Genomic DNA, 12,815 nt, shown 5'->3' with positions numbered 1-12,815 from the left:
GCGTCCAGCAGACGAGACAGATGCAACTCACACTAACCGAAATTACTATCTGAAATAATTATTTCATTGAATTTACACTAAAAGCATAGCAAATTAAAGTTAAAATTGGCCAAATAAAATGAGAAAAAAATTCTCCAAACCATATACTTTAATGGCCCGTCCTCGAGCACCTTCGCTCAAATAAAGCCAACTTTAGCGAGCGAAGCACTTAATTTATTTTTAACTTCACATCGACGTCGAAGTTTGGTAGAAAGTTTTCGGGGAGGAAGAAAGTTCTAAAAAAAATTAAATTGAGCGCCTACCAGGAGATGAGGCTTGAGAGATAATATATTCACCAAACCGTTAACCACGTTCACAAAAACGACATATAATCGAAGCTTTAAGAACTAGCACGTTTAAGAACTAGCAGGTTTAACCACGAGTCTCTAAATAATTGGTGCGATTTTAAAACTTGATTATTATTAGTTTAACCGTACGAATATCAAATTCTGAATATTAATATTTCAACCATTCAAAAATTTAAAGACAGCATGGAGAAAAATGAGACGGTCAACTGTTCGAGTCATATTTTTAAACAAGTAAAAAAAAAATGTAAAATACAGTGGAACCTGGATAATTCGAAATATTCTTTACTTCGAATATTTTTCTTGGCCCCCATCATTTTGTATTCAAACGATGCTAAAAAAAACGTGGATAATTCGAATTTTATTTTGGAGAATTCGAATTTTTGGTTTGTCAAAATTAAGGTATGAATTAAAATCTGCGACTCAAAATAATTGTGAACCCATCGGAAAATATGTTTTACCAACGCTATTGTCAAAAGGTTTGTGTCAGACAAAATGCTTGCCAGAGTTTAAGCAAGCAAATGGTTGAAGCAAACCAGGGACAAAAAAAATCCTTTGAGTGGTCCACTCATAAGGGCCAAGGCCTAGCAATTCGCTAAAGAATTTGGGAAAGGAACATTTCAAAGCTAGCACTGATTAGCTGGATGGTTTCGAATAACGTAATAAAATTAAGTACGTTTAAAGCAGTCTGTGGCTACGGTGGGGCCCTAAATCGGCGTAATAAGCGTTAAACCCGTATGAAACTTCCTAATTTATTGGCCATCCATTGGATATTGGATTGTGGTCCGACTGACACACACCAATTTCTATTCCTATATCCTTTTCACAATTTTGGACACAATTTCTCGCCCAATTTGAAATGTAGAACATGTTCTCTTTTTTATCGCGGCCAATCTCCAATCAGAAGTCAGTTTTGTTGACTCCTAGTGGCCAAAACTAGAAGCTCTTTTCAAACATCCGCTTTGGCTATAAAACAGTTTTTTTTTCTTCCGAAAATTCGCTTGAAATTTCTGAAATGTGGACGAAAGAAGTTGTTTCACTATCGATTGAAGCGTAAAAATCACACGAATGCTTATTATACAACGTAAAAACATCGAAATACAATGGCGTTCTCTAGCGGGACATTAGAACACTATTTCGGCCAATATTGGTGCAAATATTGATGCGTTTCGTACGGTACGTAACGTCGAATATTTTAAACAATATTGCGCGCCGATTTATTGGCCAATAAATTGGAAAGTGTCATACGGGCTTTAATCAAAGTATTTATACTTGAAGAGTTTCAATTTAATTGAGAGTTTTAATTGGAAATAAATTTTATTTCCTTTTGGACCTATTTATTAAGGACTTATTTAATTAAAATTTTTAGATAATACGAAATTTTTAACTGATCCCTTAATGTTAGAATTATTCAAGTTCCACTGTATTTACTTTATACCACATTCAAATTTTCTCCTATTAAAAATTCAAGTACTAAAAAGGCTTCCTTACATCGAAACGCCTTCAAGCTTAAGTTTTGGAAGACCGCTAGCAAGGTAAATCAACAGTTATGCAATAAAGAGCTCAGTAGCTATAAGCTAAAAGCAACATTCACGAATCGCAGTAATACGAAAACCCACTTTTATAAGACCCACGCGAAAGAAAGAGGATTTTCGAGCTCCAAGGAAACTAATTATTGGGCGAGAACACGGGGAAAATAGGCTTTGGTGAAAATTATTACACCAATTGAATAGGTTCCCAGCTATCAACACGGCATGCACTATAAAGACATAGGTGTTAATGATAACAAGCCAATTATATGATCCATACAGGATAAAAACAAACAGGGATGTTCGAAAAAAGAAAATAAGAATATAGTACGGTAAATTACACTTTTTCATCATTTCATCCAAGCCTAAGATTAACGGTCAAGAAGAAAACAATAGAAGAACGATGCAGCTGCATCATTTTAACAGACACCATTTATTCGCATTTTTACCTCAATCGAGGTTGACGTTAACAACAACGTAATCCGCAGCTAGATCAGGGCATTTACAACTTATCTTATCACGAAAATAACAGTAGTATTATGAGGTTGTTCACTGCATGTTTCCTAATTTCAGCTTCGTAACAGTCAGTTAAAAAAATCATCTATTCATCGGGTTAATTATAAGGGTATATAATAAAGTAAACTCAAATCAGTATTAATACCTATACAGCATATAATTGAATATCACAGGAAACGCGTATTCTTAATTGAATAACTGGATCAGGATAGGGATGAAGATACCACAACATCCAAGCTAATTAGGTACCTAACGAATCTACAAGTAGCCCAAACCTTGCGCTACAATAGTGTGAAAAATGCAACATAAACTAAAATCTCAACAAAAAATAAAATGCTCCCTAAAATCTAACAATAATATTATCAGTACATTATAAGTACAATTTCTATTAGCAATAAATTACCTTACGTTAATGGATTTGATCTCTATGACTTTTTTTTGCCAAAGTCGTGATATAATCAGAAAATAATTCATTAATTATTATTTAGCATTGACCATTTCGTGTAAACAACTAATAAAATGACGATAGAAACCAATTAAGCGTGATTCAGTGTGATCCCAGAGCATATAAGGATTTAATTGCCGAAGAGAGGAACTGATTAAGCTACTGCACCTAATTTTTGCCTCAATCCAACAACGAGGCCGCAACTCTTACCGTTTTTAAATCACGAGGAAGGTCCCTCAGGCAACTAAATATATCGATCCAAATAAATGGATACACGTTCATTTCGCTGATGGAAAAAGCAGGCAGGGATTCCTCGCAACAGGTTGCGAAAACATTTTAACTAGATTTTTTTTATCTTCGAATACTCCCTAAGAAACTGAAGAATTATTTGATTAATTTGCGCATTCATGAATGAAATTAGTCCGAAAAGGAATGCCCAGCTTTTCTTTTTAATCTTCAATTTTCACTCAACAACTGGGGCTGTTAGGAAGATTTCGAAATAGAGATTGCGAGAGCATTCACGGAACGTGCCAACTCGCGTTCACTTCCCTCTCCAGAAAGATTACGGAGGATTTCGAGCTCTATATAAAATCCCTACGTTTGCCTTTGATAAATTTTTCACAGATCCTGGGGTAGAAACACAGAAAAAGGCTCTTGTACACGGCGGGGAAAAATAAAAAGAGAAGAAAGATTTCCATGGTGCTCATTTTCGAGTAATCGATTGATCGCATTGGAAATAAAAAGGTGATCGGAAAAAAAGCACGGCAATACATGAATACAGACATTACTATGTCCTTGAACGTACTTCACTTTACGGTCATTCGCCCTGCCAGAGAGCCGTAAAAAAAACGTCTCTCGAGATAATATAATTGCTTGAAACAGATGTCTACGAGCAAACAGCTCACTTAAAATCTAACGTTCCTTTTCATTCACGAAAAACAACGAAATGAGATAGAAAAAAGGGAATTCAACGAAATATTTATCTTTCGTTTAAAATTCTGGAAGGATTATCGAAATGAGCAATTAGGCTTGATTAAAGCTATTTTGAATAAAATGACATTGATTTTAAGCATTAATTACTTCCCAAAAAATAATGATTTACAAGTAGACTCCTATAACTTAACCTAGGAAGACAATGGCAGTATAGTTTTTGATTAGTTTTCGTTGAAATTTAATTATAAGTACACATTTGTTTTCCATAAGGGTGGGCTGCAACTGAGACCCATGAACTTAAAAAAAGTTAAGTATCCTAGGACATAGACCTTATGCACACGAAATGATCTCATATCGGCTCGATTTCGAATCTTGAATGAACAAAGGAGGTAACATGTAGGATTTCCTTCGCCGAAAAATCCCATAATTCACTATATCGAACGTTTATTAATGTTTACTCAAACTATTACTTGCATGAATAATTCATCGCATGAAATAGTATGAAACTATGAAGTTATTGAGATGCGGTGCAGATAATAAGCAGTTTCCTTGGCATTTAAACACAACGTCGGCAAAAGCCTAAAAGGGGGGTACCAAAAACGCATGATATCTATAATAAAAATAAGATTGTTACAAATTCCCTTATCATTCCCAGAAGACCGAAATTCCCCCAGTGTTCCAGGTTTTCCATATTTTCCGGTACGCGCACACCCTGATCATCAATAAAAAAATAAAAAAAAGACTGCTGATATTGAAAGCGAAAGCGAAGCTATAGCCGTATAAACTGGTAAAACAGAAAACATATTGTGACGTTGCACTCGGTGTTTGCAATAATCATAGGTGGGAAAAGTATTGAGACATCGCAATCGGCCTCAATTATAATTACACATTCAATACTGCCTCAATTACAACTAATTACAGCTACAAATTACCTTCTGAAAAATCTGTTACGATTACAATTACTTTTATTTATGCTCCTGTACACAATGCAATCTTTGACAGTATTTTCTATTTTTATCTTTGATAATATTTTCTTAAAATAGGTATTACTTAGATGAAACCCAGCACTTAAATTACTAATTAATGCCATTCCATAAAATAACAATAAAAATGTTTGATTTAGGCTTTAGGCATAAATAAATTCGTTCTACCAAATTTACACCTATGGATGAGGCTAATGTTACTTACTGGAACTGCCAGTTGATAAGCTCGTGAGGAATTAAAAATTTCACTTTTGATTAAGAAAATGTAACGATTAATCGGACAGGCTTTGCAGTAGATAAAAGTAACAATTACTTTTTGAAAAATGTATAGATTACAAGTAAAAATTACCAAAGATGTAATCGCTAACAGTAATTCGATTACTTTTACTTCAATACAGCACATCACTGATAATAATGCTTGGCTCAATTTCGCTTTACTAAGTATGGACCGAGTCTTTCTGTTTGATATATACATGACTACGAAGAGCCAGAGCAGTTATCTTCCGAAGCGACAGACCCCAAATTTTTGGCATTCCAAGATACGGGATAGAGGATCAATATTGCTCTCTCTCTCTCTCTCTCCTAAACCTGAATTACGGGAATGGACTTGGATTTTGAAAGCATCATGCTCTTTGGGGAAGCTTAATAGAGCGGAGACCAGGACAGCAGTGGCGAGGAATCTGTAGGCTGAGATCTCAAGAGGAATACAAGGATAAAAAAGAATGGAAAACGGGATGGAAGAGGATATTTTCAAGGAAAAAAAGAAGAGATACGACCAGATCAGCACCTTTACAGAACGCAGCGTATTTGTAAGGAAAGTAACTCGAAAATAATCAAGATAACACGAAAATATTCATAACCATTTCAACATGAACACATTACCAATAGATGATTTTATAGTTAAAATTTGAGAACTTTAAAAAGGAACACTGAAATATAGTTATTCATGCTCAGGAGACCGATCTTAAGCTCTGAAGTTATCCCTCACAAATAGATTACCGTCTAAAAATGATGAGGTGACATTCATTCCACACAATTTTATATATTCTAGATTTTTTTACATACACTAAATTTCTTTTGTCATTGAGATTTTCGTTGACGTTGCCTTTTTTTAAACAGTGCGTTGAGCGCAAGGTTTTGGGCTACTTGTACAATCGTATGGGACCTAATAAGTTAGGATATTATGGTATCTAGCCATCTTATTCTAATGCATTTATTAAATAATCTTTTTCTGTGAGATTTTATTATTTGTCTTCTTATTTTTACCTTGATTTTATTTCATGCCTTCACTTTGTTGAAAAGTTACAATTTTTTATTTGTGCTTAATGACATTAAATATCAAGCTCTGAAGTTATCACTGACAAATGGTTTACGATAGGAGTGTTGAAGGATTCAGTGACATCCATTCTACACAACTGTAAGGATTCTTGATATTTTTATCCTGCTAGGTGACTAGTAGCTTTTGTAGTTAAAACGATTTTCCTCAGAGAATGCATTTAATACACGGAATTAAGATATTTGGCTCGCAATGCATTTGGTTACACCTTGGAAGACATAAACATATGCCATTAGCTTGGAGTAACCGCATATAGTTGTCCACGCTCCTTCTCAACGCACCACTAAGTAAGAGTAAGTAAGTACAGTAAGATAGTTTTCCAGAGAGAGAGAGAGATAGTCAGTTTAGCGACTGGGAGACCGGTTCTTTTAGCACGGCAAGAGTCAAAGGCCGTGAGGTTCAAGATGGGCGTTTTTATGAGCGAAACAGCAGTACTTACGATAATTATGTCATTTCGGAGACAAGAGGGAGGGAGGCAAGTTGGATTGTTTCCAAGCCTCGGCTGGGATATCATCACGCGCTCGGCTGCGTACGGCACGCACCCAACGGGTAACCGTATTTCATTGTTTGCACGCGCACATTTTCAACCCTTTGTCAGCGTCGAAAAAATGAGGTTTTCGCCATACAAGAGGAGTTAAACAGTTAATATTTAATGGGAAATCGAGGCGCTAAATCGTAACTCTTTTTAATTTCGGTAGGTGGTGCAGCAGGTTTAGCACAAAAAAAACTCTTTCATTATTTTTTTCATTCAGGCTATTCAGTTACCTCTCATTAACAATTAAATCTGCTGTTTATTCTTTTCGCCAATGTTTTTTCTCGGAAATCAAGAGCTCACACCGAGGCAGGCCGCATTCACCGGGCCACGTGTCACATGAGAATATATACGGCAAGGCCGTGCCCTTAAAAAAAATTTCGGCGGGCGGAAAAGACGTCATTCAGAGATGGAGTAAGTTTCGGGGGGAAGGCACGCTTGAAACGGCATAATATATGCGCTTTGCTTCTGATCGAGTCTTTAGCTGAAAAATTAGGGGGTGAATGCATGCTTATTATGCTCTAGGATAACCTATAAGAGCAAAAACAAGAAAATACATACTATATTCTGCTCGAAAAACAAATATCATTATAAAAATATTCCATATCAGTGAAACAAAGATATTTATTTCGGTTTTGATGAAATCATAGCGAGACTTCACAAGAAAAAAATGCTTTGACAACAACACAATAAAATATTCAAAATCAACACTACAAAAATATGTGTAAGTTTTAATACAAATCGTAACGCACACATGTATGAATAGAAAATTTTGATGACAATAAAAAAATTGTCAAACAAACTTAAATCCTGGTCTCCAAAAGACAGTGCAATCTTTTTCCAAAGAAGTGGAGGGTGGGAGGAAAGGCTAACTTTTTCGTTTTTTTTAAAGTTTTTTTCCAACTTTGGAGGGCTGAGCTCCCTTAGCATATCGCATAGCATGCATATGTGACTTCAGAGAAGCAGCGAGGTCGGGTTTGGGAGGCAAACCGTCCCCACCAGAGGCGTAGAGAGGGGGAAGGGTCCTGGGGGTCCAGGCACCCTCCGAAATATGAAAACACATGTACTTTCCATCATATATGAAAACAAAATATTAAAAAATCATGAATTTACAATAGATTTTTTTGACAAAATAAGTTTTTTAGAATATGAACAGTGTTAAAAGTAGTTTTAAACCCTCTACTTAGTACCTTGTTTTTCAAAAAATTTCCCCCTGGTTTTCGACCCCCCCCCGAAATAAATTCCTGGCTACCCCACTGGTCCCCACTAAAGAGGATCTAAAAAAACCTGTGCTAAACGCACTCGGTAAACGTAATAAGGGCGTGTTTTATTTATTTTTTCTTTTAACTCCTAAAAGCCTCCCTTACCTCAACACCTAGTAGTCACACATTAATTGCTTTTAGTTACCATGTGAACCTATCAGAAGATATTTCATTTTGGAGTCCGTGGATCCCCTATTAACGTACTCCACTACTCAAGTCTATAACCAAATGCGTATTTTTGAAACAATTAATTATTTTTACATTTATTCGCGAAATGTACAATTTTCGTACACCTTACTAACTATTCAAATATTTAGACCAGGAAACCGAGAGAAATACTTGACACAAAGCTAGCATTTTCGCCAAGGACCAACAAGAGTTCGACAGAAAAATTTAATTACATAAAGATTTGATAAAACGCAAATGAAAATGCGATACTCTATTAATGCTTAACTCTGTCCTAAGATAGATCGACGGGAACAACGATTTTACGTTTGCTACCAGATTAAATAATTATAGTCACAAATATACACGTCCCATCAAAAGCATGGAAGGTTTACTACTATCACTAAATTATGATACGAGGATAAAAATTATGAGAAGGCTAGCACATTGAAATCTGGATATTACAAACACTAATTAAACCAAAAAATTTAACAAAGCTTAAGAACTATCCATTTTCTTTATAATTTTCATATTTTTCTTTTATATCAGTTTCAAGGTAATAATCACAACATTTGTTCGCAATTTATTTAAAATACTTCTGATGACACATTCAATTATAGTCGCAAATACACACATCCCATCAAAGGCATGGAAGGTTTACTTTTGTCACTAAATTATGATACGAGTATAAAAAATATGAGGAGGCTACCACATTGAAATCTGGATATTACAAACACTACTTAACCCAATATATTTACACCCACATTATTAGAGAGATGGAAAGAAGAACGTATCCCACTGAGATAGCTGAGCACTACCGAAAAAGAATAATATTAGAAAGTAAAATGGTCATCCACAAAAGACAACAGATTTTCCTGCTTCAATGACTATGGAACGATCCCTTTCGGCCAAGTAACATTTGTTGATCAAAGCAACAGCATGAGAAGGAAAAAAAGGTCCCTTTGTGTTTCACTACTCGTTTCCTAAGTCAGTGAATTCATCATGTGTATTTCCCCTTCAGGCCACATCCGTTTCCGCACATTGTAAAACCAAGATTTAACAACAAGAAATATAAATAACTTAAAAGAAATACACAATATTTTTTCTATAAATAAAAACTTCTAAAATCCGTGTATAAAAGGATTTTTGAAACTTTTCTGAGTTAATTCTTGCTCACTGTACTTGAATATTTTTTGCGAGGATATTTAGTCCGGAACAATTCACATCTCCACCAATGTACCAATGTTACGCTTATATTTTTCAAATTTCATAGGGGCTGAAACAATGTAAGCCATGTACGGACGAGTATTATGGCTAGGCGCCGTGGCATTAATTATTGATGAGTACGCATCAATAATTAATGCCACAGCGCATGCCAAAGGTGGCATTTAAAAGAATAAAGGTAATTTTTCTACTGTTATCAATAAATAGAGGGCTGAGAAATGCGTTATGAAAGTCAAATTTTGTTGATTTAGAGATATCCATGGCAACCGACTCCAAAATAGTCCATCTACCTAAAAATACAATTGTGCAAGTCATAGTTACACTTGGGACCCCTTGGTAGCAGCACATACTGTTTAGCGAATTCTTAGAAATAAAATCTGGCTAGAGACCAGATCACTACATAAAAGAACCACTCCAAGAAATTATTTTCGTATAAGATGCGAACAAGGTTGCTCTGACTACTGGCTCCAGAATGAAAAAATCTTCAAAAGTTTTCCCAGTGATGAAACACGCCCTTAACCAAAAAGAAAAGATGGTTTCGACTATTACACAGGCTATTCTCATCAAAGATAGAAGGCCGAACGAGAAAAGGCTCGCCATAATTGGTGGGGGAGGTCATTCGAACTGACATTCTGTTTTCATCATACAGATTCACTTTCCACTTTTCCACTCTGACTTGAATACTAATTCCATTAGCAAATTAATTGCCGTGTCAAAAGGGGCTTAATAAGGGGCTCCAGGGCCGGGTGAAATTAACGTGCGAGGATTTGGAGGGGTGCGGGGGGTAGGGGGGGGGATGGGTTGAAGAAAGGGGAGCTCATCACCCACCTCATCCTTGCCCTTCACAACACACATCTGCATGTCCTCGTCCGTGGAGTACCACGTCAGCCTCTGCAAAGGAGAGAGAGAAAAAAGAGATTCGTTAGTGCCGGCATTTGGAATACACGAAACGACCCTTTAATATAACACAAACGGCCGTGTGCGGTGAGGCTACTCTTATATAATACCCAGATTCCATGGAAACACCAGACAGGTCCGAAATAAACTGTAGAAGGAATACTCTAGACCGTACGACGCAATTATATATTTTATGTAAAATTTTATACGGAATATTTATATTATATATTTATTTTCTATTATTTTTACGGAATATATAATATTCATCGAAAATAATAGTGAAGTTAAATATTGAGTTTACCACAAATCAAGTCATATGGCAGACGTAGCAGCAGAAAACTCTAAGCAATTTCTGGAATTTTCCAGGCTGTTTTAATATATACAAACACAATATTCATTTTGCCGAGATGTTTAAAATTGATGAAGAGCAGATAAGTATGAATTTAAAAACAAACGAACATGTAAAATATCGGAATAAATATGAATATTTAACATTCATAGACCAAAGCCTGATACACTATGATACACAACTAGGCACACAATTTAACAAAATATTAGTAGGAAATGAAAAGTCGTATAGCGCAGTTAGGTGACAAGTTTAAATAAAATCAAGTTACATTACAAAGCACAAAAAACATAAATTTAAAAAAATTCGCTGCATTTTATTTGCTAAGGTTCTTTACGCAATAACAACGTGATTCTCCAAAACAAAATGAGTTCCCCTTGTCATTTTTATGACACAATAAACCAATTTTCATATCATTAAATTACCTCGCTTGTCTAAAACTAACAGAAAGTGAGTTTTTTCATAAAATATATTGAATTTTAGGACATTTATTTATGCGATTTTAAGCCTTCGGTCAGAAGTAATATCAGGTACAGGTGAAAATTATATTACACATTGTTCCAGCATTTGAGGTCAGGTGTAGAGAAATTCAGCAGAAAAGCGGATCCGATCGAAAAATTCACGTTTTTCTACTGTTAGCGTTTTTATTCGTTCGTTTTTAACGTTCAGAAGGAAAACTGTGAACCGAGAACAGAGGAACTGATGTGCGGGCACTCTAAAGACTGTCAACTGATCAACGAGAATCACGCCTTGTCTCGAATAAGAATAACGATGGAGAAAAGAGAAAGGGAAACGTGTTCCGCTTTGGAAGAAAACACAAAAAGCACCATTCCCACTAAAAATCAGTCTGCTTTCATACTGATGAAGGGAAAATGAGATCGTTGCTGTATTATTTACAAACCTAGCGTAAATTTTAAGGATGAAAACAATGATCATCACTCCAAATGAAAGCAAATATAAAAGGACACAAAACACTTCCTCTGTTCCATACATTAACTCGCTCGTGCGACACTTGGGATTACACGAGCAATGTTTGCCAAAATAATATCTGGAGAGGTGTATACTTTCGTCCTCAGCTAAAATAAGGAGCACATCTTTATCACATTATCATTAATTATAGGCAAATGAAGTTTACTTCGTTTAATGGCAGCACTCCTCAAAGACCTGGACACACAAATAAGGATGGATTGACAGGAATGGAGTATTTACGGGAGAATTATATCTGAGGTGCATACCGACAATGAGTAAATACTTTATGGTAACCATGAGGAGAACTCAATTGGGATATGTCCATTAGTCCAAAATTCGAGAATAGAGAAATAGTCCTCCAAAAAGATAAAAATTGGTGTCATTAGCTGGGGAGATGCAATAGCATTATCACGGATGCATGAAATAATGCGTGCTTTCGTGTGTCTGTAAGGTACAGTCTAATTTGATCACTCTCCCATTCTCGAAACAAATTTTCAACATTAAAGAAGAAGTAAAATATTACGTTTGGAGCTTTAAGGAAGGCCATCCAATATTTTTACGCAAGGGCAAAGACACGCCATGCGACTTTGAAGACTTTTCCCAACTGCTGTCGGTCACGAATGTTATATGAAAGTAATAACTGATCAGGGTTATTTCAGGAATGTTTTTTTTTCTCTTCCAGCACCAATTCTGAGAGTCACCGTTTATTTTCTTGATCTATGACCCATTAAGCTTATGATGCACCGTATTACCCATTTTCTCCAGCATAAATGACCGACTGACTCAGGATCTTTCTTTGAAGTATTTACGACGGTATAAATCGATCTTTTGAAAGGCTACGAATATTCCGAAATTTTCTCCATGACCCAGATTTCTGCAATGGCATAAAGATTACACTCACAAGATTAAAGTAAGAACCCAAGATGCGCACAAGGTAATTTTATTTACCGCTGTCAAAGGCTAATAGAATTTAATAACCCCATTTCTCGAGCAAGGGAAGTCCTTAGTGAATATTCAAGTCAAACGATAAGCAACATGGTCTACATCACTACCCATATGACTTCTAGCTTACCCTGTTGCTAAGCTCAACAATCGTTTGTATACCCTAGATTTTTTCAAAAACTATTCTTAGATTCATAAAAAATTAATGCAACATAAAGTATCATTAGATTTTACGATTTTAACACCAACAGAACGCAATTATACAATATATACCAAGAGTTCAGGCTTCACTTGGTGGAACAAAAAACAACATAATAACAATAAATATGTACAAAGTTAAGCCCTGATGATGGTTTTAAATAAATCGAAACGTTGGCTATAACTTGTTTGCA

General features: G+C 35.5%; 1 protein-coding gene across 1 annotated transcript in view; it reads right to left on the bottom strand.

The window, feature by feature from the left end:
• LOC124169861 (semaphorin-1A) overlaps nt 1-12,815 on the bottom strand; it is a 473,520-nt gene that overhangs the window by 20,198 nt on the left and 440,507 nt on the right. Inside the window, exon 5 of the mRNA XM_046548662.1 lies at nt 10,098-10,160. Coding sequence (XP_046404618.1) covers nt 10,098-10,160 — 63 coding nt within the window. The remainder of the gene's footprint in view (nt 1-10,097; nt 10,161-12,815) is intronic.

The sequence above is a fragment of the Ischnura elegans genome, chromosome 12 (assembly GCF_921293095.1).
Source record: "Ischnura elegans chromosome 12, ioIscEleg1.1, whole genome shotgun sequence".
NCBI classification, from domain to species: Eukaryota; Metazoa; Arthropoda; class Insecta; order Odonata; family Coenagrionidae; genus Ischnura; species Ischnura elegans.
Note: the sequence above shows the minus strand (reverse complement) of the source record. Positions and strands in the feature narration are given on the sequence as shown.